Source organism: Protopterus annectens, chromosome 14.part0 (assembly GCF_019279795.1).
Source record: "Protopterus annectens isolate FY-2018-M chromosome 14.part0, PAN1.0, whole genome shotgun sequence".
NCBI classification, from domain to species: Eukaryota; Metazoa; Chordata; order Ceratodontiformes; family Protopteridae; genus Protopterus; species Protopterus annectens.
This window is the reverse complement of record NC_056748.1, coordinates 127071396-127099392: the sequence shown is the minus strand read 5'-3', so window position 1 is coordinate 127099392 and position 27997 is coordinate 127071396. Positions and strand designations below refer to the sequence as shown.

Here is a 27997-nt window from a genome sequence, read left to right as displayed (position 1 = left end):
TAAGCTGTCTCAGTGACTTACCTTTAAAACTTCCAAGCACTTTTCAACTGACTGCACCTTTAGGGGGAAAGATTGCTCTGCAAGCAAAAAACTGGGAACACTTTGCCCAGGACAAATGGGGTTTAAACATAGTTTCTCAAGGATACAGATTTCACTTCCACATGTTACCACCCCCAAATCAGTGGGCAGAGGCTCAAAAGCAAGTACTCTCTCTCTTAAGATTAAAGGCTATTAAGACTGTACCCGAAGAGAAAAAGGGACAAGGTTTCTACTCAAGACTTTTCCTGGTACCCAGAAAAGACAACTCATGGTGTTCTATTCTGGACCTGTCTGTCCTAAACACCTTCTTGGTGATTCCAAAATTCAAGATGCTAACTCTTCACCAGTTGCTTCCCATGATAGGCAAAGACGCCTCGTTGGCAACACTGGATTTAAAGGAAGCCTACCTGCACATCCCAATCAGGGAATCTTGCAGAAAATACCTATGCTTCAAAGCAGACTGCATGCACTGTCAGTTCTCTGCACTGCCCTATGGCTTATCTACTGCACCCAGAGTATTCACAAAGTGCCTAGCTCCAGTCATTGCATTTCGCAGGCAAAGAAATATTCAAATATACCCATACCTGGACAATTGTCTAATTCAGGCAGAAAGCCAGGACATACTTCTGAATCATCTGGCATTTGTACAAAAGGTGTTAACTTGTCTGGGGTGCACCATAAACGAAAAGAAATCATAGCTGGTACCCTGTCAATAAATTATATTCCTGGGAGCAAGCTTGAACACAACTTCCCAGATGGCTTTCCTCACACCAGAGAAACAAATTCATTTGACAACTTACTTCAAACTAGTGGCCACAAAAACCCTGCTATCTGCAAGGCAAATACTGCAAGCCTTGGGGTTCATGGCTTCGTGCATTCTACTAATTCCATATGCAAGACTGCATATAAGAAAACTACAATGGTATCTAAAAAGCCTATGGTGTCAACATTCTCAGGATCTAGAAGCAATGATTCCTATCATATCTTGCTTACAGTTAGAATTCCTTTGGTGGGCAGAGGCCTGCCACCAAAACGAGGGAGTACCATTCACTCTACCCCCTGCCGCCCAAACCCTAACAACAGATGCATCAGACTATGCATGGGGGGCTCACCTGGCAGGGAAGTGCATTCAGGGCAAATGGAACCCAAGTCAAATGCACCTGCATATCAATCAAAAAGAAATGTTAGCTGTACAGAATGCTTTGACAGCCTTCAAGGACCACATTCTTCCAGGACAATTAGTGGTACATAAACAAGCAGGGGGGTACCCTTTCTTACCCCCTCTGCAGACTAGCCATGGCTCTGTGGAACACAGCCTTGAGCTACCAAGTTCTACAGGCTCAATTCCTGCCAGGAAAGCTAAATACACTGGCAGACGAACTAAGCAGAAATCTCATGGACTCGCATGAGTGGAAAATGGAACCAAAGATTTTCAACATGTTGATCAACAAATGGGGGATCCCAGATATAGACCTGTTTGCCTCCCCCCAGAACTACCAATTGGACAAATTCTGCACAAGGACTCCCCACAAACAAGCTTGGAAGGTGGATGCTCTGTCCTTCAGCTGGAAAAATCTTATCCGTTTATGCCCTCAAAGTACTACTAAAGATCAAACAGGACAAACCAAGGATGATACTGATTGCACCAGACTGGCCACACCAACACTGGTGTACCCCCTCTTGCACAGCCTGACTAATTACCTAATCTCTCCGTTAACATTCCTCAGTATACAAGTGTTGGATAGCATTTTGGAGGCAAGGAGGCCTAGCACTAGAAAATCTTATGCTGAAAAATGGAAAAGATTCTGTGCCTGGAACCAAACTCAAGGGATGGCCACAGCAGCGCCCAGTTTACCTCAGATTCTTCAATACTTAACTGAGATGCTTCACAAGGGCCTTTTTTTCCCTCCATCAAATTTCACGCCTCAGCCATTTCAGCTCATTACAGCACAGAACCACCCCTCTTTTCTCACCCACTGCTCAAGCAGTTCCTCAGAGGGGCCAAAAACTTAAGACCACACAGGAGAGCCCCAACTCCAGCCTGGGACCTTAATTTTGTATTGGAAAAACTCACTCTTCCTCCTTTTAAGCCAGCTGCAAATGCAGAGTTAAAATTCCTTTCTTGGAAAATAGCTTTCCTTTTAGCAATCACTTCAGCAAGAAGGGTATCTGAATTACAAGCCCTTATGGCAGTGGAGCCTTTCATCATCTTTCATGCGGACAGGGTGTCCCTCAGGACCAATCCCTCTTTTATGCCCAAGGTGGTATCCAGTGTGGCTCTTAATCACTCCATTCATTTGCCAGCCTTCTTTTCTAATCCACAAAACAAAGGAGAACAGATACTGCACTCCTTAGATGTGCACAGACAAATTAGATTTTATTTGGACAGGACTAAACCTCTAAGGAAATCAGAAGAACTGCTGGTGGCATTTGCTGCAGGGGCAGAGGGGAAGGCTATTTTAAAGCAAACCATTTCTTAATGGATAGGCTATTGCATTTCATTTCTTCCATAAGCACCATGGAAAACCTATCCCACAGGGGATTAGACCCCATTCAACCAGGGCTGCATCTACCTCTACAGCCTTTCTCAGAGGTGTCCCTACAAGAGGCATCCTAGAAGCTGCTACCTAGAGTTCTGTACATACTTTCACCAAGCATTACCATTTGCCAATTTTCTCTAAATCCGGAGCTGGTTTTGCCACTACAGTCTTGCAGGGCCTTATAGCTGGTCCTAATGCTATCTAAATTCCTCCGCCCATCTTTAGCTTTGGGAATCTACCCAAGTATGATGACTGCAACAGTGAAGCATGAATAACATAGTACAGTTGTGTAAACTTACCATAAATGTAGATGTTCGAGTGTACTCACTGTTGCAGTCCAGGTTACCCTCCCTCCAGCCCCCTGACGTCTTTTGGCTATACCTCTATTCTCCTTTACTATACTTAAAAGCTTTTTGGTGTATTTTCTTTTTTGTTGGCGGTATAACCTTGTGTGCATGTGTGTGTGTGTCTGTGTGTGTCTGTGTGTGTGTGTGTGTGTGTGTGTATATATATATATATATATATATGCACATATATATATATATATATATATATATATATATATATATATATGCACATATGTATATATATATATATATATATATATATATATATATATATAATTGCTTCCCATTCAGGTGGGCACCTGATATCGGGGGCAAGAAAAACTGATGTAATGGCATCAGCTGCATGCTTTATACCCGTGACTACCTGACGTCACAGAAGATGAGACAGCAACCAACTCAGAACCCAAGACTTTGATAATCAGGCCGACCGAGGGCTATTGCAAGCAGATAACCCAAATGTGATGACTGCAAAAGTGAGTACACTCAAACATCTACATTTATGGCAAGTGTACACAACTGCACTTTACTGGTAATGTGAGGGGTGTGGCCTTACTCTGGTTTTAGCCACAACGAAAGGTGGCAACCCTAGTCCAATCCCAGTGGGAGGCGATAACCGTGAGCTCTCTGAAAACTTGCTGCAGCAACCAGAATACAACAAACTCCAGTCAAGGAAAACCGCCTTATTACCTTCGTAACTTGTTAAGCACTTTCATTCCTGTTAATGATGAATTTTAAAAGCCCGCATTTAACAGTACATAAACATACCATATGACAATATTAGACTGATCAGTGTGTTACATTTATGAATAATTAATACACAATTTTATTTTTGATTTACAAGTAAATATTTTTAGGATTTGACAGTAAATACTTTTGTTTACAATTGTGTATAAATTATTATTTTTTTTTAGCATTTTTGTTTTTTTACTTCACTTATTAAATTGTCTGCATTGGTAAAAATATAATCATCCACATACAACTCAAATAATAAATAACTTGAAATACTGTTGTCAAATTGCATAATTTCAGTCTCAAGACTGTTCATTGTAGTCTGATTGTATTGTATAAGCATTTCCAGCAACTCAGTACAGTGACGGTCAAAAAGTGCTAAAAGGTCAAAATGTAAAGCTGATCCTTCTTTTAAACCAGTGGGAAATTACCAAGTCCTCAAACCTTTGGGCACTATGCCCTGTTTTATATATTCTCAAAAGTAACAGTTTTCTGCTTGTAATTAAGTAATCAACTCCTGCTATAGCAATGTCCAAAATGAGTGAATGCCAATCTGCAAACAATACAGTTATTGCCCTGAGAAATGCTTGGAGGGTTTCCCCTCCACCCTTTACAGAATATGTAGCCTACTCTAAGGCATACGTCCTTTAGATAGTTTGTAAATTTTGAAGAAAAACAAAAACCTTGCTGTGTTGTGTGCTGACCTGTAAGTCTGTCTTCTTCTGTACTTTGGTGCAGTTCATTCATTCTGACTTCAGGCAAATGTGTTTGGTGAGCACTATATGTTTGAATGAAATAAAACTGAGAAAGATCTTTAGTACCACAGCAGAGGTTTAGATTGCTATGGAGAAAAGGAAATATGGACATGGGAGACACATTTTAGACTCCGGAGCCTTCACTAGCAATTTGCAGAAAGTTAAGGCTTGTGTAGCCAATCTGCTTATCCTGATTTCTTCAGAGGCAGACTATGCATAAGACGACTTTAGTATGCATGCTGGGGGGGGGGGGGTCACATTGTTTCTACAGTGAGATTTGTATTTTGCTTTTCAGTGCATTTTGTATAAAGTTAAATGTTAGTCGTTAAGGCTGTTACAAATTTTTAGTAAACTGCTTTTGTTTTCAAGCTAATTTCATTAAATGGAAATAATAGTCTCATTTTAACTTTTGTGTGTGAAGGTATAGCCATGAAAAGAAAGGTTAATTCAAAACATTGTTACTAAATCTTAATGAACAATGTAATAATCTTCCAATGCAGAGGTATGTTGTTCTTAGCAAGCAATATCATTTTCTTAGGAATAATCTTTCAGACATTTTTAAAAGTTATTTCAGGACAGACTAGTAAACAGTTTTCTAGCTAAGAGAGATTGTATTTAACAGTGAATTCTTAATTACCCATGTTTACGGTATGTGTCCAACTCCATCTTTTCTAGGGTAATCCTAAGAAAAATGAAAGTCTTTGGACAGTGGCAAGAGGAGTGTGCCGAATGCTACAGAAGAACTATGGGTGTGTCAGAGTAGACTTTGCACAACCATTTTCCATGAAGGTACAGTATAAAGTCAATAATATTTAGAGTTATTAGCGTCTAAGTAATTGGATAATCATAGAAATACCAAAGTATTTTTCAGGAAAAACCTGGAGCAATTCCAGGACAAGTGGTATGCAGTGCATGCTGTGTTACATAATATATAACTATTTAGTACCCACATTATCCATTTCATGATTATAGGAAGCCATCATGTGTCCTTGCATGCAGTGGGCATAAGTCATGAAACCAATCTTGGATGAGATGTTAGACCAGTACAGGACACATGCATTCAGCATATCCCCCCCAGCATCAGTTTGGAAAGTGTAAGGTCACCTGCTATATGTCTTTGGAAGGTGGAAATAAACCCATATGTATGAAGGGAGAACATAAAAACACCAAACAGAAGGCAAACCCAGCAGGAACTGAACTTAAGATTTATGTACTATGAGGCAGCATAACTAACCCTGCACCACTGTACCTCCTCACAACAGGTAATATGAAAGTACTAAACAACAGCTTGTAAATATTGTGTGCCTTTTGTTTATGATGAAAACATGCCATGGTGACAAGTAAGGTTCATCTAAACTTTATGGAAAAAGGTGAGAGCCTGGCTAAGGAGCTAGAAATTGAAGGGATATAAAGGCAAGTGTTAGTTTACATTTAAAAAGTTGAGTGTGACAAAAGTGGAATGGTATATTCTAGTACCTGTACTAGTATTTCCTGCTTACAGGAATTTTTTAAGGTTCTCTGCTGGCTCATCACATTTTCAGTTCTCTACTTTGCCCTTTGGACTTTCTAAAGCCCCAAGAGTCTTCACAAAATACCTCCCCCTGTCATATCCCTTCTGTAGGGCACAGGGAATACAGATATCCCCTTACTTAGGCAACCTGCTAATACAGGCACCATTTCAACAGATAGTTTTATCGCACCGTAACGTCAACCTGCCTCTCCTCCAGGGCCTGGAATTCACACTCAATTTTAAAAAGTGTGCAATGACCTCGGCCCAAGGCATTGTTTTATTTATTCATTTATTTTTTAAATATTTTTATTTGGTTTTAAAACAGTAAATAAACACATCAGTTATAAAACACCCAACTATGTACATGGGTCCACAGCTGATAAATACATATAAATTATACATAACAATGGCAATTAATATTTTTTAAGCAAGTCGGGAAGTTTAAGCCAAGATTTATATGAATGTGTAATATTAGAAGTTCTCATCTTTATAGTGTGCAATTCGCTACTGCAAACAATTTTGCCATGCTAATAAATTCAACACTAGAGGGGGTAACTTTACTTTTCCAAATTTTAGTAATTACTTTTTGGCTATAGCAAGGATAGACCAAAGAACAGGTGCTTGGGTTTTTGGAAGTATCTCAGGAATTGGAGCATTAAATACAAATGAAAGATTTAGATTACATCTGTCTGACCATAGAGCTTGAATGAAGTTATTAATTCCTTTCCAAAAAGGGGAGATGACTTCACATCAGCTATTATCTCCAGCATTTAATTCTATTTGATTTATACATAATTGTAATTTCAAAAGCTCTTTGTAAAAATTTCCAAGTGAAAAATTTCCAGTATAATGAAGATGTAGTTTTATCTGTAGATTTGAATATTTATTTCTTGTATTTTTCAGAGAAGTCTTCATTATTAATTTTTGAGGAGTATTTCCAATGGGAATTGTCTAAATATGTGAAATCTAACTTAAATTGTATAAATTTATGAAAAATATGATTTATTTTTCATTGCATTATAATTGATTTTTATTAAGAATTCCAATAATTTGGGGCACAATTTCTTATCTAGGTTAAATATCATATTTATGTCTGTGTTCCCAGAGTCTCTAAATATTTGTAAAATTAACCAATCCTCAGAACCTATGTTGTATTTGGGCATTAAATGTTCAACTGTGTGTGTGTGTGTGTGTGTATATATATATATATATATATATATATATATATGTATGTGTGTGTGTGTGTGTGTGTGTGTGTGTATATATATATATACATGTATATATATATGTGTATATATATATATATATATATTTGTATAAATATACACACACACACACATATATATATATATATATATGTATATATAAAAACAGCATATATGTATGTGTTTGTATATCAGTACTGTTTAAAAATTGATGCCAATAAGTTGTTACTTTTTTGTGTCAGTACTAGCATTTTGTTGAATTTGTGAGTTTCTGAGCAGTCGTTTACATGTGCAGTTGGAAACATAGAAAATATTAAGTCTTTAATACAATGGTTAGAATATGTGAAACTTTGGAAAGAGGAAATTATGTTATTTAAATAGGGAATTTGAGAAGAGTGTGTAATTCCATTTGCACACATCTTTTAATAACCAGATAAAACTATTAGGGACTATTTGTTTGTGACTGGTTGTGATATATTTATTATTTATTAATAATATTTCTTGATGCATTACTTTCCACTATGAATCATAAGATGAATGTATCCACACCGCTATAACTTTTATAACTGTTGAAGTAGCATAAAATTGAATATCTGGGAATCAGTATTCCATCATTACCCCAACCTATTCTGTGCCAATCTAAAAAACTCTTGATTTATTAGGATAACATCAAAAAAAGTAGAATATTATTCATCTTTATAATTTTTTTTTGGTGGAGATAGTACTAAAGATCATAAGACAAACAGCATTTTAGGGAGAATTACTATCTTAATAAGCATTAATCGTTCATCCATGATAAAGAAGAATTTGTGACTAAACTTAAGATTTTATCAACAACCTGTTGAAAATATGTATAATTCCTTTACTAATATGCATAATTGTTATACCATGGTATTTCATTTGATTGCTATTCCAAATGAGTTTAGAATATTTTTGTATGAATTTTATTAATTAATAATATACTTGTTTATTACTATTAAATGTTAAGTTCAAGATTTCTTCAAACTGACTCATAGAACTAATATTGTATTCTAATGAATTCTCTGTATTTTCTGGTTAGGAAAATATCAGCAAAGGGTTGAATCTTTAATTTGAAATCTTTTATTTTGATACCATTAATGTTCGTATTGGATCTAATACTGTTTGCAAAGGTTTCTATGGCTAATGCAAAAAGTAAAGGTGATAATGGACATCCTTAGTTTTGTGCCTTTTTGTAATGTAAAGTAATTAGAAAATAATTTATTTTAACTTAAGCACAATAGTTATTCTATAGAAATTAATGCAATTAGCTCAGGTGAGAAATTATACACTTTAAGTGTTTTAAACAGGTACGACCGATTAACTGAGTCAAAAGCCTTATCTAAATCGAGACTAACAATAGAAAGTTCTTTTTTATTTGCATATTCTATTAATGTATGTATTTTTATTATATTATCCTGTACTTGTCTATTTAAAATAAACCCGGTTTGATCATTGTTAATTAGTTTAGGTATAATTAGATTAATTCTATTAGCTAAAATGGACATGAACATCTTATAGTCCAAATTTCAAAGGAAAATGGATCTGTATGATGAACACGTTGTAGGATCCTTATCTTGTTTTAAAACAGGTGATATAAATTTCCATGATGGGGGGACTTCAGCAGTTGTTTCTATTTCTGTATAGACCTTATTTAATATTTCAACTGTGTCATCCAGTAGTATTTTGCATAGTTCTGATATAAGGCGATGTAAGTATTATTTTTTAAACTTTTTTATTTGATCTTTTATTTCTATAAAGTGAATGGTCTATCAATTTATTTTTGTTCACTTGTTAATTTATTTATATTTTCCCTTAGAAAAGTTTGAACTATATCATCATTATCTAGGCTATTTGTTTTATTATTTATATTTTCATAAAAAAAATGTAAAGCCTTCAAGAATACCTTTAATATCTGTTCTTCTTTTTTTATTATTTATGTGTTATACTTTCTTTGATATGATTTAGTTTATTCATTTTCTTTGATCTAAGAGCAAGTTTATGCAGGCTGAAAGGGTTTATCGAATATGCCTGAAGTTTAATTTTTTCCAGGTTTATTGAAATTCTAGGATTTAGAATTTCACCATGTTCTGTATTTAGGTTTTTAAGTTCAGACTGACTGATAATGTCATTTGGTTTTAGATTGAACTTTAGTGTGTCTGTTTTGGCATGTATTGTATTCAGTTCTTTGTCCCATTCTGTTGTTTGGCTAATGTACCAGCTTGTAAGTCTTCAGTTTATGTAAGCTTTTAGTGGGATGGATCCCACAAGACAGTGTCAGATACTTAACCATTCATGTTTATTTCTAGGAAATTTTTGATATCTTTAACATACCAATCCTTGAATCCTTTCATTTTAATAGTGTATGCTGGTAATCTCCTGTGATGTATTAAATTGTCAGTTTTTAAAATAATACTAAAGATCATAGCATTATGGTTCAGTAATGAACATTAAAGTATTGAAACTTCTCTGATATGTGATAACAGATTGAGACAAAATTATTATTAATATTTGTTTGTTTTCCATATCTATATGAGTAATGGGTAAATTGGAGTAAGTTTGTTTTCCTAAGCTCATATATATGTATCCTTTAAAGTCATTAGATTTACAAAATTTAAGTGTTTGACTGAAGATGTGATTGTCAACTTTCTGTGTGCAGTGGAATATTTGATAAAATACAGTTAAAATCACCAGCTGTTATGACATCATCTTTCATGTAATAGGCTGTAGTGTCCAAGTATTTTTTTTCATTTTTATCTCCAAGCCCTGGAATCTAGTAAGGGTTCACCAGTGTATAGAGCTTTATGTTTTACTCTGTTATAACCATGCTTAATGTACCATTTTTATAAACATGGGTATCTTTTACTTTAGGCATTACTGATGAGTTCTTCAATAAAATGAGGGTGCCTCTTCTTTTAGCTCGAAAGCCAGATAAAAACAAATAATTATTTAATGAAAGTTTATTTACATTTTTATTAAGTAAATGTGTTTTGTGTAGAAATACTGTTTGAGCTTTATGGTACTGCGGTGGTGGAGTGCGTGCTGCTTTAGTTCGCCTCCTCACAGTTAGGCGTTGCCGTTGATTCTCAGTTAAAGCGTCTGGTGTTTGAGCTTTATGTAATTGAAAGCATTTGAATACATTTCCCATCTTTACTGGATTATTCAATCCAATAATATTAATATGTATTTAAAATCAGACATTTATATAAGAGAAAAAAAACAGCTACTATGAAATCACATTTATGTACAGAACTTATATACTTTATATATACAGTGGATATAAAGTATACATGCCCCTGTTAAAGTGACAGGTGTTTGTGATTTAAAAAAATGAGACCACAATAATCATTTCAGAACTTTTCCCACCTTTAATGTGACCTATAACTTGTACAATTCAATTGAAAAATAAATACTACAGGAAGCTGGTTGCACAAGTGTGCACAACCTTAAAATGATACTTTGTTGAAGCACCTTTTGATTTAAAAGGTAGGAGTCTATCAGCATGGCACATCTTGACTTGCCAATATTTGCCCACTCTTACTTGTAAAAGCTCTCCAAATCTGTCAAATTGCAAGGGCATCTCTTCTTCACAGCCCTCTTCAGGTCACCCCACAGATTTTCTATTGGACTTGGGTCTGGGCTGTGGCTGGGCCATTCCAAAACTTTAATTTTCTTCTGGTGAAGTCATTCTTTTGTTGATTTGGATGTATGCTTGGGGTCATTGTCATGTTGAAAGGTGAAATTCCTCTTCATCTTCAGCTGTCTAGAAGATGCCTGAAGGTTTTGGGCCAAAAGTGACTGGTATTTGGAACTGTTCATAATTCCTCCACCTTGACTAAAGCCCCAGTTCCAGCTGAAGAAAAGCAACCCCAAAGCATGATATTGCCACCACCATGCTTCACCGTAGGGATGGTGTTCTTTTGGTGATGTGAAGTGTTGTTTCTGTGCCAAACATACCTTTTAGAATTATGGCCAGAAAGTGCAACCTTGGTCTTATCAGACCATAACACATTTTTCCACATGCTTTTGGGAGACGTGATGTATTGTTCTGCAAATTTTAGCCAGGCTTGGATGTTTTTCTGTGTAAGAAAATGCTTCTGTCTTGCAAGCCTACCCCATAGACCAGACATATGGAGAGTGCGGGAGATTGTTGTCACAAGTAGTACACAACCAGTACTTGCCAGAAATTGTTGCAGCTCCTTCAGTGTTGCTGTAGGTCTCTTGGCAGCCTCCCTAACCAGTTTTCATGTTGTCTTTTCATCAGTTTTGGAGGGACGTCCAGTTCTTTGCAACGTCACTATTGTCCCATATTTTCTCTACTTTTTGATTACTGTCTTCACTGTGTTCCATGGTATATCCAATGCTGTAGAAATGTTTTTGTACCCTTCTCCTGACTGATACCTTTCAGCAATTAAATCCCTTTGATGCTTTGTAAGCTCTCTGCGAACCATGGCTTTTGCTGTAGCAGGCAACTGAGTAAATGTCAGGAAAATGTTACTAGAACAGCCAAACTTTATTTGGGGTTAATCAAATTGATGGTAGGTGTGTACCCAAGAAGAATGAATGCTGTAATTAAGTCAAAAGGTGCTTCAACAAAGTATTTTTTTAAGGGTGTGCACACTTATGCAACCAGCTTATTGTGCATTTTTTTATATATATTTTTCCCCTAACAGATTTGTTTGTTTTTCAGTTGAATTGTACAGGTTATAGGTCACATTAAAGGTGGGAAAAGTTTTGAAATGATTTATTGTGGTCTCATTTTTTTGATATCACAAAAATCTGGCATTTTAACAGGGGTGTGTACACTTTTTGTATCCACTGTAATTATATGAAATCTTCAGCTATGGACAAAACTTTTGAAACAAATAAAAATTAACTAATGATGTCACCCTAAAACATTCTACCATAGAATAACGCATTCTTAGTTTGTTGAAAAACATGAATAAACTACCTCTCAAACTCTGCTTCTGATTCATATTAATGTCTCATATTTTTAGTTTGCATCATCTTAAAAAAGCCTGTCACAGAGTTATTATGAATAAGCAAAGTTACATAGATTTTCATAATCTTTGTTATAAGTTGACCAAACTGAATATCTCTGCAATCATCTTTCCCTGTACGTCACATTGTCTCCCTGGTCTATTATAGGGAAGCAGTCATTTTCATATTTATTAATTTATAAGGCAGATGATTTCATTTTTTTCTGTTTTATTTACTGTGTGTAAAGTTGTTCATAGGATTATAAGTTCATAAATTCGTAACAGGCTAACTGCCCTTGCGGCTGTTTCAAGCCCAGCCAATTACCCCATGTGAGAATCAAACCATGCACCCTGTGTCTATAAGTTGAACACTCTAACCACTATGCCATCCCCCCACCTTTGTAGACATATTTATATTCTTTAACTGTATACATATTTACTTATTCTGATCTCTTTCTGTTTCAGTTTGTATGTTATATCTTGTACTATTGTAATATTTCTAGGTTTTATATTTTAGCTGTAATACTAGTGTAGAATATCATGTAATAGAACATTTATGTTTAGCCTTATATATTTAATAGTTTAATCTAGTACTTCTGTTAGAATCAGTCCTATTTTTTTCTTAAATGTTATGTCTAAGTGTCTGAACAAACATCTAAAAAATGTTCCATAGCAAATTATTCTGATATATTAAGTTTTGTTATCATTAAAAGGAAACAGTAGCAGAGAAACAAAATCCTAAATTTTTATCAGAAGTATCTTTCTAAGGCTAGTGTATAAACTATCCTTTTCGTATACTGGGAGCATTCAGAACTATTTAATAACGGACAGTGGTTTAGAATGCAATTCAGTGTCTTTTGCTGATTTCCTAGCTTGCATTCTTTAACATCTTATATGATTCAAAATATTATGATTGTATACTTTGACAGGAAGTAGTAACCTGGACAGCTCTTAGAATGTTCACAACTCCCACAGCATCACAAAAGTGATCATGCCTCTAAGTTGTTTCAAGCTGCTTTTCATGATAAGCACCTGAAAATGAACAGTCCTTCAGTTAAAATTTACATAAAAACGATTGCAAGTGAATCCAAGCCACCTCTACATTACACATCAATCCCTCAAACCCCTCCAAACCACTAAAAAACGACCAAAACATTTCAAAGTATGGTAACCACTCAAAACCTATTCTTTTTAAAAGAAATGCCATTTAATGATTCATAAGCACTGTTTGTATGAGATGTTTAATATAAAGCAGACTGTCATTTTTTAAAGGAGACATAGCATATGAACTTGCATTAAAAGAATGAGAGTTATGTGTGATCCGTGTTTAACTTGTAAAAAGTGTGAAGGTTACTCTTATTGTTTGATATAATTCCAGTAGTAACTTTTATATATGTAAAAAACTATATTTTTTATACTTTGTTTATAACATAGCATGTCTTTCCTGGGTGGTATTGCATGGCACACTACTGGACCATTTTAAGAACCCAGAATGTAACTTATAATGCCTTTATAGTGTCATTTGTTGCATCTTGTATTGCATGTAATAGTACATTACTTAACTATTTTGAGATATTGGATAGTGTGCCATATGTTTCATCATAATAATGATTAACTTTTAATAAAATTAATATTTTAACCTTTTAAACTTTAAGTGAAAATAAGTGGCTTTAATTTTGTACATAGCTATAAGACTCAAACTCTTGACATTTTAAAAAGGTAACTAGTAATCATTTGAAGTAGGGAAAGAAAGATGATTTACCTTGTAAAACTTAATATTCAGCACCTGTTCACAAGTATTCAGTCACTTTAAATTAATAAGAATTTCTAACCATGAAATACACTGATTTTCAGTAGCCCTTCAGTTTTTTACTGTTTTGATTATTATTAACCAGCCATCTCTTGTTGCAGTTCTCTTCAAAGAAGTTGATAGATTCCAGTCCATTTCTTCTGTTTTTTTTTTCTTTCTAGGATTTTATTGCATCTTCCAAGGTGTTAAAAATCTTCCTTTCTTTTGAATCCTTATTTTTACTGGAAACAAGATTTGTGCTTTAATATTGTTTTTCTTTAAGCTTTTAACAAGTGGCACACGTGCTTTTCCCTTTGCCATTATTAATGTTAACTAGCCACTGTCAAATCTTAATAGTATTTTCTTTAATTTTAACTGGAAAATTAATCCATGCAGCCTTAAAGACTAAATCATTATCTTGAATTGAGAAAAATCTTACAATCACTGACCTTGGTGAAGATCTCCCCCCTTTTTTTTTTTTTTTTAAAGATGAGCTGGAAAGTGATCTATGTGCCCTTTGGATGCCAAAGGAAAAAGCTTCAGGCAGGTTCAAAGTTTTAGGCAGCCAGGTATGAAGGAACTGAATCATAATGTCTCCATCTTCTATTTCAGGAATCCCATAAATCCTGATGTTACTCCTTCTAGATCTGTTCTCTAAGTGTTCCATTTTATCCCGGAGTAAGTTGTTTTGGTTTCAGAAGAAATTCAATGTTATTCTCATTTTCATGTAATCTTCCATTAAAATCAGACTTGCCTTTTCTATACTCGAGAATTGTGGTGATTGTTGTTTAAGAGATTCATTCAGCACTTCAACTTATTTTTTACATTCCTCTTTGAAATTGACCATTTTGCTTTCCAATTTCTGTATCTTTACAGATAACTCACTGATGTTACTTAGTATAGCTTGTATGTCTTTTTTAATTGTACTGCCCTGTACACTAGGTCTAGAGTGGCTCATTCTGAGACAATTAGTTCTCTCTAGTTTTCTTGACAGGAAAAAGCAATTAAGAGTTTCAAACTTATTTTTTTTTTTTTTGTAGTAAATCTTTCAGCAAATTTTCAAGTATAAATCCATCAAGTTTTGAAAGATTATATTTGAGTATTTTAGTAAAAGTCTTGTCAGAGATGTTAAAATGAAGCAGAGCTAAAAACAGTGTTGTTAACTTCTCATCATCTTTGCCACACCCCCAAGACATTGTTTTCTTCAGGTGCAGACTAAGCACCAGACTCTTGTAGGCTTTCCTACCACTGGACAGGGTAGAAAGTTTGTCTAGTTAATTCCTTTCTGGTCTTGTATGGCAAGGGAATTCCTCAGAGTTTTGGGACTCAAGGCAGCGACCATACCCATGGTTCCATTTGCCAGATTGCACATGAGGAAGATCCAGTGGTACCTTGCATTCATATCCAGTGGAGTCACATTTTCCAGTCCTCTTGCCTAAGGAGGCAGATCAGTTGGTGGATAGCTCAAATAAAGCTCAGCCCTGGCCTACCTTTCAAACTGCAGACACCAAAGTAGGAGCTGCAAACAGCTGCATCAAACAACCCATGGGAAGCATGGCCAGATAAGCTAAAATTTCAGGGACAATGGCCAAAGAACATAAGACCAGAACACATCAGTCTGAAGGAACTGTGAGTAATACTAAATAATCTATAGTCCTTCAGCCATTATTGGAAATGAGGTCCTTTAAGAGTGTTAGTTAATAGACAATACCACAGTCATGTGATACGTAAACAATCAGTGAGGAGCCAGATATTTCCAATCACATTGACTGGCGCTTTTATCTTAGGAGCAGGCCACAAAAGTAATTCTGTGTCTGTTTACATTATTTCAGAGGACAATGTTTTATCTGACAGCCTAGACACATCAAGGGAAGCACTCCACAAATGGATGGTAAACAGGGTGACCTTCTTAGACACAGTTCACAAATGGGGGATGCCACAGATAGATCTCTGTGCCTCTATCGACAACAAATAACTTCCACTTTTTGTATCGGGACTTACTGTCCTCAAACTTGATAAATGGATGCAGTGTCCTTACCTTGGAAAAGGAAGTATCTTTATCCTCCTTCTGTGTGTTCTTCTTCCCAGGGTTTTGCTAAAGATGCAAAAAGTGGGCCCAAAGATCCTATCCCTTTTGACCTAGGTGGCATCGGTTTCCCCTTCTGTTCCACTTAGCCAAGAATCATCGCCTGAAACTTCCCTCCATAGTGGACTTACTAGCACAGCAGAAGGGCTCACTTCTTCATCTGAACATACCATCCCTCAGCCTTTCAATATGGATGCTAAGATTCTGATCCCTTTTAGACACCACTTCTCTGAAGACATGTTGAAAGTTCTCTAGGGGGCAAGAAAACTTTCCACCAGGAAATCTTACATAGCCAAATGAAAAATATTTTCAGTATGATGTCTGACTAAGAAAATGGGACCAAGTTCAAGCTAACACCTCAATGGTCCTTTCTTACCTGTGTGAGCTACGGAAATCTGGACTAAGATACTCCTGTGTTAAGGAATACATTTCAACTGTATCTGCTTATCTACCTCTAGATTCCCCCCTGTTTTGTCTAGGCTAGAGGTTGAACAGTTCCTTAAAGGTGTACTCCACCTGAAACTACATAGGAAACATACCCAACCAACTTGGGCCCTCAATTTTGTGCTGCAAAAACTTGCTCTGCCTCCATTTGAGCCAGCAATCTCTGCTCCTCTCAAATTCTTTACTTGGAAAACCATTCTTCTGATAGCCCTTAACCTCTGCCAAAAGAGTTTCAAAATTGCAGGCCCTTGTGGCTATCCCCCATTCCTTATTTTCTACAGGGATATGGTATCATTAAGAGCCAGTCCCTCTTTTATGCAATAAGTAGTGAATGAACTGTCCCTAAACCAGATTTTTAACATAGGTTCATAGGTAGGTACTAGGCTATCAGCCCTAGGGCCCATACAAGCCTAGCCAAAAAATGTACCCTGGCTTTCGCCACCCAAGAAAATTATTTTCCTGTACCCCTGTCGAGCAGAGCCACAGAAGTGATCCCCGGGGTGAATTTCCTATTTCCCATTCAATCATCAAGATTTTTCTTGAAGAGTGTTAATGAGGAGCTCTGTTTGACATAGATAGGTAGTCTGTTCCAGAGTATGGGAAGTCTCTGGCCCATACAAGCCTAGCCAAAAAATGTACCCTGGCTTTCGCCACCCAAGAAAATTATTTTCATGTGCCCCTGTCGAGCAGAGCCACAGAAGTGATCCCTGGGGTGAATTTCCCATTTCCCATCCAATCATCAAGATTTTTCTTGAAGAGTATTAATGAAGAGCTCTGTTTGACATAGATAGGTAGTCTGTTCCAGAGTATGGGAAGTCTCTGGGACAGGAATCTATCCCTCCAGCATGTTCTGTTTATTGTGGTGACAAGGTTTAGGTCCCTAGAGCGTGTAGCTCGGAGGGGTTGGGATTTCTTTAAGTGGAGCATATCCAACAGCTCTGGGTTTGACATAGCTTTGTATGTTAGGCAGAGATCGCCCCGGAGTAGGCGATATGCGATGGAGTAAAGCTGTAGTTTTTTGAGACGGTCTGCATAGGGCATCTGTTTGAGGCCAGTAATCCTCTTTGTGAGGTATTTCTGTGGTCTTTCCAGTTGTTTTAGATGTCTTGTGAGGTACATACCAAAAGGGCCGTTGTACTCTATAATGGGTATAATGAGTGATACCCACTTTCTTTTTTCCAGCAGTGATGTATGGAAGGATGTGGCACAGCTGTGTAAGAACTTACCTTAACTGGACATGTCCTGCTGATCTATGTTGCAGTATTCCTTCCTCCTTATAGGTTTTATCCTTTCTCTGTTTTTCCCCTCGGGGACTAGTGGGAGAACCTTTCCTCCTAGCTGACCTGCTCTTTTTTCTCATCCTTCTTCTGGCTTTCTGGCTTGTAGGTAGTCTGAGGATTTATGCTCATACATCCATTTATGTACCGTTACACCCACAGGCTTAGGTCACATGTCAGGCATGTGGTTATATGGAAGGTTTTGTCTTTGGTACCCCAGCTCAACATCAGTATTATCTGATGAGATAACCCTGCAGTTTAGAATACTGCAATAGTGATCAGGAGGACATTTACTGTTATTTATCACACAGTTGTAAAACATAAACTATGACAACCCTTGCAGACCAAAGTTCTACATCAAAAAGCTTACTTAAAATATTCAACATGTTACCACTAGAAAAAAAAAAATCACAGTGACATTAAATGAAAATGTTTGAAGACTGCAGCATTGTTATACTGAAACAGACCAGTGTCTCATATCTTCACCTTAGTGGTCATGCATGGCATCTTCGCCTTGTAGTAAAAACAGCAACAGTCACCCAGCTACTTAAAAATGTCCAATATTGTTACATTACTATTCCATTTCAGTCCTAATCTTACCTGTCCTCTCAGGTACACTAGAGAATGTCATGCCAGATGAAGTTCAAAAATCATTATGAGCAAATATGGGATACTTGCAGAATATAAGCTTATTTTCTTAAATGATAGGGGAGCTGATACTGCATGTGCCACCAGGCTAAATCTGTAACTGCAGTGTGCCACCAGGTCAGATCTGTACAAGAGTAGGCAAAGGCTTTTTAACAATTCTTCTATTTCTAGACCTTATTAAGCATTCTGATAGTGTTAATTGTAACTGCATACTAAAAGTAGAACACTACTAGAATTAGTGTTCTAACAGTGGTGGGATTCTGCAGTTGTATGAGTAACAGGTTGTACCAAGTAATGTCTAGCACAACCCAGAAGAATTACAGTAAGAATGCTGCAAGGGTTTCTTCTTGAATCCATTTTTTCTCCGTTTATTAACTCCATGTATAAAATAAAACCTACAATGAGCACACAGTGGAGGTAATCATAGGAGATTACTAGACTATTGACCCAGAGGTCATTTCAACCCAATGTAATACCATAGAAATGTTATTTAATACCCAAGACTGCATTTAGTAATGGCTGCCCATGTCCAGTAGAGGCACTATTCCCAGTAAGAAAATAGTTAGTAAATATTGCTCCTCCATGCAACTTGAACTTTTTGCCAGAAAATTGTACGGAGCCATTCCTTGAACCATTAGCAATTTTACTTTTAAAATTTCTTTGATAGAAAATGGCCCATCTGCCTGCTGCCACATCTGCCATGAATATTTCCAAGCTACAAGCACTCATGTGCCAAGAATCATGTTTGGTATTCAGTAAGGACAGAGTCAACTTGAGGACAAGCTCTTCCATTATGCCTAAAATGATAACTGAAATTTCCTTAAAGCATGCCATTCAGCTGATAGATTTTTTTCTCTAACCCTCATAACAAGGGCAGGAGAATTTTTCATTCTTAGTTGTTCATAGACAATTAAGATGATTTAGCTAGAGTAAAACATTACAGCCTTGGAGCAACTTTTATCTTTTGCAACTAAAAGGCAAGGAAGCTAGTTTCCAAACAACCATTCTCCAAGTGTTTGGCATATTGTATTGCTTTCTGCTACTCAGCACATGCATTCATAGGTTGGTACTAGGCTGTCGGCCCTAGCGCCTCTACAAGCCTAGCCATAACAATTCCCTGGCTATTTCTTCCCATACTATTTACTTCCCTGGACTCCTGTTACCCTGGAAGATAGAAGCTAGAAAGATGTATTAGGTCTCACACAGCCCATAACCAAGAGCACAGCAAACGGTGTAGCCTTCTTCTGGTGGATGGACAACCACACAGTCCATCCTAGAGGCTGTAACCTGGTCTTCTCTCCACGTTCAAAACATTACAGACTGATTCACCATAGCCAATCTTACAGGGTTTCTTACAGCTCACTGATGTAAACTCTTCCACCTACCGAACATATTGAGCTCTGAGAATTGCTCCATAAGTCAGTACTGCAGCAGCAGTAATTCATTGTGGATGTCCCTGCTTCTAGTCAGAACAGTGCCCATGGACCAGTATGGAGTCCTTCCCTACTGGACCATGGGCAGGAAAGTACTAAATGTGACATGGACACATACGTGCATTCAGTTTACTATCGTTATTTCGAACGGCAAAACATTTGCCATTCGAAATAACAAAAAATTAAACTGAAACTAAACTTTTGAGCGTCGCAATGTCGTCCCAAATGATCGAAACATTTGAGTCAACATTGTTGCCGAAAATGTCATGTGATAGCCGTATAGGAGCTGATGTAAATCAAACTCCTATACAACATATCAAGTTTTTGCAGGGGGGCAAGCCCCACTTCACCCCTCCACACCCCCTGCTACTAATATATTCCAACTCCGAGATCGCACTACAGTGGGAATATGGATGAATTTCCAATCCCCACTATACCGCAATCTCCATACATATAGTCAAATGCACTTATGCAAATGCAGTATACATTCGCATAAGTGTGTTTGACTATCTAATACACTTTACATTTTGTGCACGATATTCTGATTTTCAGCAGCATAACTGCTGACAGAATGTCATTCACCCAAATGATAGTAAACCCATGCATTCTACTGATAGTGAGCTGATGAATCAGGAATGTTGGCTCCGTAGACAGAAGTGAAAACTGCATAAGTCCTCTGATGTTAACAACTACCAGAAGTTCAAGTTTCAGATGTAAGTAAATGTTACCAAAACAAATGAGAACTTCTTAAACTAACTGAATTCTTAACATTGTAAAGCACATGCAGATAGCTGGCTGTATTAATAAGTGTCCTCACAGGCACATATTCATGTGCAAGCAACAGTATTAAATGTTAAATAAGACAGTGAACTATATCAGAAGCAAATAATGTATTTGCTTTTGTTATTCAGTGCACCACACAGAACCTGCCTTACTTACTGGTAGCTACAGTTCCCTGAGACCGACAGGCGGTGTGTAATAGCCAGTGTGTGCTACAGAATGTTGTAACCGGGGTCTTTCATTGTTATGCGTGATGTAAGGTATTAATAAACTCCTGATGCTATCTTTATGCAGCTCTGTACATGTGTTTAGTTTCTGTTCTGTTCTGCAATATGTCATTTTGTAATGTGTGGTCAGGATAACTGTTACCTCTGCATCAGACTTTTTTATTTTGAAATGTCAAGCAACTGCTACCAAAAATCAAAACTCCTGTACAAAATAAAAAGGAATGTAAAGACAAAACACAGGAGTAGTAGTCGGTAGAGTAAAGCAATCCACATCAACGGAACTCCATTGTAGTCGCAAATCACAAACTAGGCAGTTTTCACTTCACCATCAACAAAATTAGTCCTCACCTCGTCGATAAAAAACATCTATGTTTATTAGAACATAAACGGAAGTGGCAAGCACTTTCACCCGAATGGGCTTCTTCAAGCCAAGATACTGAACTGTTTAAAATACCCAATATATACTCTCTTAGACATGACATCATATCCTACAAATTAATTAATCAACAAGCAACTAAATAACGTGACTAAATGCAATGAATTCTCGCTGATAGCAGAGAATAATAAAAAAGTATATCTATTTATAGATATCATTCAATCAGAACCTGTTGTATAACATATTAAACCAACACTTGATGTTGCATCTTAAAAACATTAATACATTTAAAGACATACGCATAAGTACATCAAGTACTTAATAAGTGTCCTCACAGGCACATATTCATGTGCAAGCAACAGTATTTAATGTTAAATAAGACAGTGAACTATATCAGAAGCAAATAATGTATTTGTTTTTGTTATTCAGTGCACCACACAGAGTCTGCCTTACTGGTAGCTACAGTTCCCTGAGACCGACAGTCAGGCGGTGTGTAATAGCCAGTGTGTGCTACAGAATGTAGTAACTGGGGTCATTCATTGTTAAGCGTGATGTAAGGTATTAATAAACTCCTGATGCTATCTTTCTGCAGCTCTGTACATGTGTTTAGTTTTTCTTCTGTTCTGCAATATGTAATTGTGTAATGTGTGGTCAGGATAACTGTTACCTCTGCATCAGACTTTTTATTTTGCATTATACTGGTGTCTTATGGATCATGGCTGAAAAGGGGACAGTAACCATCCTTCACTCACTTTAACAAATGGTAAATAAATGATAGAAACCCAGTGAAAGCTGTGTTCACAAACACAGTAAAGTAGCTTATTGGTTGCCATTTAAAGTAGTTATGGTCTAAATCACAGAGTGCCATTGTAAAATGAATTTTCCTTTCAAACAATGTCACTGAATTAAATGCCATATTTTTTGTAAATTCACATTCACAAATGGCTTATTTCAGACTACCACAGTGTCTTCCAAACCAAGAAATGTGGCAGTCCATTTCAGAAACACACCCACTAATATTTAATATACAGCATAGTATTACACATGCATAACAATGTTTTTAAATGAACGGTTTATAACATGGCTCACATTAAAGTATATTTTACATGTAAAAATAGATTTAACAGGTGCAAATAGATGTTAATTTAACATCGCTTTGTATTACATGTGTGTAACATGCACTTTAAGATATGAAACCTATATAATTCAGTACGTTTTCTTTTTTTTTTCTCAATTTTTTTTTTTTATTTTTCAAGTACATTTCAAAGAATTCCATACATAACGTCTTGACTATGTACACTTTTTACATTAGCCTGACACTATAACTGATCTTAATGTATACAGTTACTAAGCATGTCTGATCCATTATCGGAGTGTCTGATAAATTATTGTTTAGTGTCAGTCAACAATAAGAATTTTCCCCAAAGGTTGTTGATAAATGGCTTTGGATAAATTCTTAGTTCTTTAATTTTAATTTCCAATAATGCTGTGGTCTTCAGTAGGCTGTAGAAGTCTTCCAAAGTTGGTATTGTTTGTATTCCATCTTCTTGTTATACACTTCCTTGAAATTGCAAGTATAGTCCATACTAGGTACATGTTTGACCTATTCAAATGCAGACCTTCATTCACATTTAATAATACAAGAGTTTTAGTTAAATAAAATGATTCATTAAATAGAGCTTGTAGAAAGTTATTAATACCATTCCAAAATGGCTTAATTTTAACACAATCAAAGAAAATGTGGTTCCAGTCTGCCTTGTCTACTTGCTCACATCAACATATTCCTTTTATGGAAGAACTAATTTTACTGATTCTGTCTGGGGTTAAGAATGCTCTGTGCAAGGATTTCCAATTAAAAACTTTCCCAGTATTGTGTAAAGGATGCATATTTTATCGATAATAAGATACTTGTTTTAATATCTTCACTTAACTGTATTGTGTCCTTTTGTTATATATTTCCAATATGAGATTTTGGGTGTTATTTTATATTCAGTATTTTGTAAAATTCTGAAATACTGTTTCCCATGTCAAAGTCATTATATATGATTTCATATATGTATTTCGTAAATTTAGGTATTTCTTTAAATGAAGAATTGTTAATTATTCTACTTAAATCTTGCGAATATGACAGAATACTCTGCAATGTTAGCCAGTCCTGTTGTGGAATTTTGTGTGTTGTTTTTATTACTTGCATATCTAAAACTTTTAGTTCTTTGATACATTGGAGCCAACAAACAAATCCTTTCTGTTTCCAGGAATTAATAATTTCTCTATATATTTTATGTGGAAACTTCTTTGTGACTATACATGGTGTTTAAAGATCAAACCAGATTTTTAACTCTATAGTTGCATTAATAAGCGGGGAGTACCTTCTGTGTGGAGTCTGCCTGTTCTCCCCGCGGTTGGGTGGGCGTTCAAAAGACATGTGTAAATGGGCGTGCCTTCACTGAAGGTTGAACGTCGAGCTCGACTGGAGTTCCGCTGTGGCAACGCCTAACCGGGAAAAGCCGAAAGACAACAACAACAAGTTGCATTAATAATTTTCCTAAATGAGTTAATGTAATAATTAATCATACGAGTTTTAATGGGTTTAGTTATGTTATATTGTGTACTAATACATATGTGCCATGGCAAATTGTTTTTATCTGTTATTTAAATTTTTTTTTTGTAAATCAAATTAATTTATTAATATTACAGTTAGTAATTCTTTCCAATTTACAGAGTAATTTGGACTTATCCGATCTGAGATTGTTTTAGATATTGATGCTTTTATATATGTTTCTATATCGGGAAAGTTTAATCCTCCCTGTTTCCATGGTCTGATATGTACTAAAGCTATTCTGTTTCCTTTGGGAAATGGCATGAATTTATTTCTTTAAGTATATTCCTTTCTGGTAACAGTTGTATTGCCAAGGCTATATATAGGATCTTATAGGTTCATAGGTAGGTACTAGGCTATCTGCTCAAGGGCCTAAGTAAGCGTAGCCAGCAAGGTTCCCTGTCTTACGCCACCCAAGAAAGTTTTTCCTGTGCCACTGTCGAGCAGAGCCACAGAAGTGATCCCCGGGGTATATTTCCTATTTCCCATCCACTCATCAAGATTTTTCTTAGAGTGCTAATGAGGAACTTTGCTTGACATATATAGGTAGCTTGTTCCAGAGTGTAGGAAGTCTCTGGGACAGGAATCTATCCCTCCAGCATGTTCTGTTTATTGTGGTGACAAGGTTTAGGTCCCTAGTGCGTGTAGCTCGAAGGAATTGGGATTTCTTTAGGTGTAGCATGTCCAACAGCTCTGGGTTTGACATAGCTTTATATGCTAGGCAGAGATCACCCTGGAGTAGGCAATATGCTACGGAGTAAAGCTGGAGTTTTTTGCGACAGTCAGTGTAGGGTATCTGTTTGAGGCCAGTAATCCTCTTTGTGAGGTACTTCTGTGGCCTTTCCACCTGCTGCAGATGTCTTGAGGTACATTCCAAAAGGGGCGTTGTACTTTATAATGGGTCTAATGAATGTTGAGTAGAGGGGAGCAATGACCTCTTTTTTCATGGATTAGGCCCCTTTTGTGATGAGGTATGCCACGTAGAAGGTCTTCTGACTACTGTGGCAATGTAATTATCAAAGGAGAGACTACTGTCCACCTGGGTCCCAACATCTTTTATCACACATTCGGTGTTAAGTAGACTGCTGCCTTATGTGGTAGTTCATGGGTAAAGAGTTTTTACCAAAGGGGATGACAATGCACTTTTTGGCACTGAGTTTGAGGCCATGCCTCTGACACCAGGCATCTGTCTCAGTGAAGCCCTTCTGTAGGATGTCCATATCATTTGGGGACTCGACTATGGCTCCTAGTTTGCAGTCATCTGCACACTTCGTTAGCTAGAGGCCTTCTGTGTTAGCCTGTACTTCAGAGAAGTAGATACCAAACAGGAGAGGTCCCAGGACTGATCCCTGTGGTACTCTACTTGTCACTGGTATGAAGTCAGATTTGGAGTCTGCAACTTTTACAGTGTGGGTTTTGTCAGTGAGCCAGTTGGCAACCCATCTTGAGATGTAGGGATTTATACCTAATTTATTGTGTTTAGCTGTAATTCCAAAATGGGGGATGTTGTTGAAAGCCTCAACTAGGTCAAGATAGGCTGTGTGAACCACCTTACCCTCGTCTACGGCTTTGGTGACTGCCTCAAAGAAGTCGATCAGGTTCAGGAGGTATGATCTGCCTTTGACAAACCCGAACTGGGTGGGGTCCAGAGTTTGGAGGTTACCAATGTCTTTGTTTTATGAGTTCCATGATGATACATTCCATGGCCTTGCAGGCCAGGCTCATCAGGCTAATACGGCGATAGTTCCTGGGATCAGTGGTGGCTCCACCTTTATGGAGTGGGATAACTGTTGCTGTGCGCCATTCAGTGGGCACAAAGCCCAATGTGAGGTGCTTAGGTGGGAAGCCAGTTCGTTCTGAAGTTCGTGTAAAATGCAGTTTGGGATGTTATTCAGTCTCATGGAAGCTGTGTCTTTGGTTTTAGAGAGCAGCTTTTACCTTTGTAGTTGCGATTACAGGGACTCTGCATTCTTCCTGTATAGATATGGGCCCTTTAGGGAGTGAGAGGGGGGTAAAGTTAGCACTGAACCTATCTGCAAGGATGTTGGCAGTATCAGTTGGTTCTGTAACGTTTGTGCCGTTGTGCTGCAACTTAGAGAAGATCTGGGTGTTGCCATTGAGATTCTTGACATAGCTACAGAATGCTTTGTGGTTGTCCTTAGAATCAGTGGCGATTTTGTTTTTGTAGCTAGCTTAGGAGGATCTTATAAGGGATCTCAGCTTTTTACTGAGGCTGACCAGGGAGCTCCTCCGCTCATGGGATTTTACTCTCTTTTGCAACAGTTTCTTCCTTCTGTTGTATAGTTTTTTTATGGCGGGGGCCATCAGATTGGCTTCCTTTTTTGGGGGGATAGTGTCTTTGTTCTGTTTGGGATAGCACAATCCATGCACTCGTGTAAGTGCTTATAGAGTGCATTTGTGTAGGATTCAGCAGTCATAACTGTATTGTCCATCTGCATGGGTGTCATGAAGTTTGCCTCTTCTGTCTTAAGAAGCATGAAGTTGGCTTTGGAGATCTTTTTTTACCGTGGTTTCCTTAATATAGGAGGTGGGGACGGGATGTGGATATCTAGGGTGATTAGCTTATGGTCAGATCGGACCAATGAGGAGTTGACTTCAGGTGTGGAACACCGGTCACTCATGTTGGTTATGACTAGGTCTAGGATATTGTTGCCCTGGTGGGGGTGTGGATAAGTTGATCCAGGGCATTGGAATTTATGAATTCCAGAAAGCGTTGAGCGAAGGAGTTGGTACATGAGTAGTTTTCCCAGTTAATGATGGGGTAGTTGAAATCGCCCATTATTAGGGTGTTTGGTTGAACCTAATATTTTCCAGTATATCAAGAAAAAAGGAGTGGGAATCCTGGGGCATGGTGAGGGGATCTGTAGCAAGCTACAGTTTGGATTGCAGTTTTGCCCAGAGTTAGTTGCACTTGGATAACCTCGGATGCGTTATGCTGAGCAGCTAGCCTGGAGGTGTGAATATCCTTAATGAATATGGACACACCTCCACCTTTGGTGTTCTGGTCTAGGTTACATGGCTGAAAAGTGTGGTTATAGCCTGGTCATGCAGGGGTGCTCTCTGGAGCCTTGAACCAAGTCTCAGTCACTGCACAGATATCAGTGTTCTCCAATTTAAGGAGTGCCTCAAGTGAGTGCATTTTGAGATTTAGACTTCTAACATTGAGTAGCATTACCCTCTGTTTTTGTTTGCCTGTTCCTGTTATGGTGGTGAATTTGTCATTTGAACCTTGCCTAAAAAATGCATTATAGAGGTGGCAAGGGTCTTAGCCAGTATCCGGAATCCCAGGGGAGACAGATGCAGGCCATCTCTGGCAAAGCATCATGGTTTGTCGACCATGTTGTCCCAGGCAGACAGATACAGGATCCCCTTAGAATGACACCAGAAGCTTAGCCAGTTGTTGAAGTCAATCATTTTGTCCTTGTACTGCGGTATCATTCTGGGCGATGGCAGAATGCTACTCAGGGTTAGGGTCATACCTGCCTGAGCTACAAGATTGGAAAGCTCTTCCATGTCTCTTTTCATGTAGTCCAGGGAGGTATATCTCAGGTCGTTCTCACCAACATGGACAATGACAGAGTCATATTTGTACTTGTGGAGTGACCTGAGTGCATGGGTATGTGTCAGATCCTGGCACCCAACAGGCAGCTGACAGTAACCTTCTCCTTGTTTAGCCTAGTGAGTGGGACATCAGTGTGCCTGACTATAGAGTCACCTATGACTAGTGTGTTGGTTACATTGTTTTTGCCTATGGGCTGTGGTTGAGTGGCACACTGCGTCTGTGGGCTGTGTGTCATTTGGGTTGTGTTGCGGGGTGGAGGTTGCTTGCGTTTTTGCTTTGGAGGTCTCTCTTGCTTAAGCAGATTATTATGGAGAGCCTCTGTGAATGTTTTTGTGTTTCTATGTATGGATTTTGGTGGTGTAGATTTAGTCGGAAAACTATTTTTATTAACTGTAGTCTATCTTCAAATGTTAACATTATTTTTCCACAGAGATTTTAATTGTATTAATGATATTATTGTAGTTTTTTGAGACTTTATTATTATCCTTGCAGAATGCAATTCCTAGATATTTTAAGGTAGATTCTTGTTTCCCTATGATGTGATCCCCTGTAGTCTGCAGTTCTTTTTTTTTTATTTAAAAATAAAATATTTGATTTTGATTTATTGAAATGGAGTCCTGAAGTCGTGAAATT

General features: G+C 37.2%; 1 protein-coding gene across 3 annotated transcripts in view; it reads left to right on the top strand.

Moving 5' to 3' along the window:
- The window catches only part of GPAM (glycerol-3-phosphate acyltransferase, mitochondrial), a 921522-nt gene that overhangs the window by 454620 nt on the left and 438905 nt on the right, over positions 1-27997 (top strand). For all 3 annotated transcript variants that reach the window (XM_044055836.1, XM_044055838.1, XM_044055837.1), the window contains exon 12: positions 5086-5199. In XM_044055836.1, coding sequence (XP_043911771.1) covers positions 5086-5199 — 114 coding nt within the window. The remainder of the gene's footprint in view (positions 1-5085; positions 5200-27997) is intronic.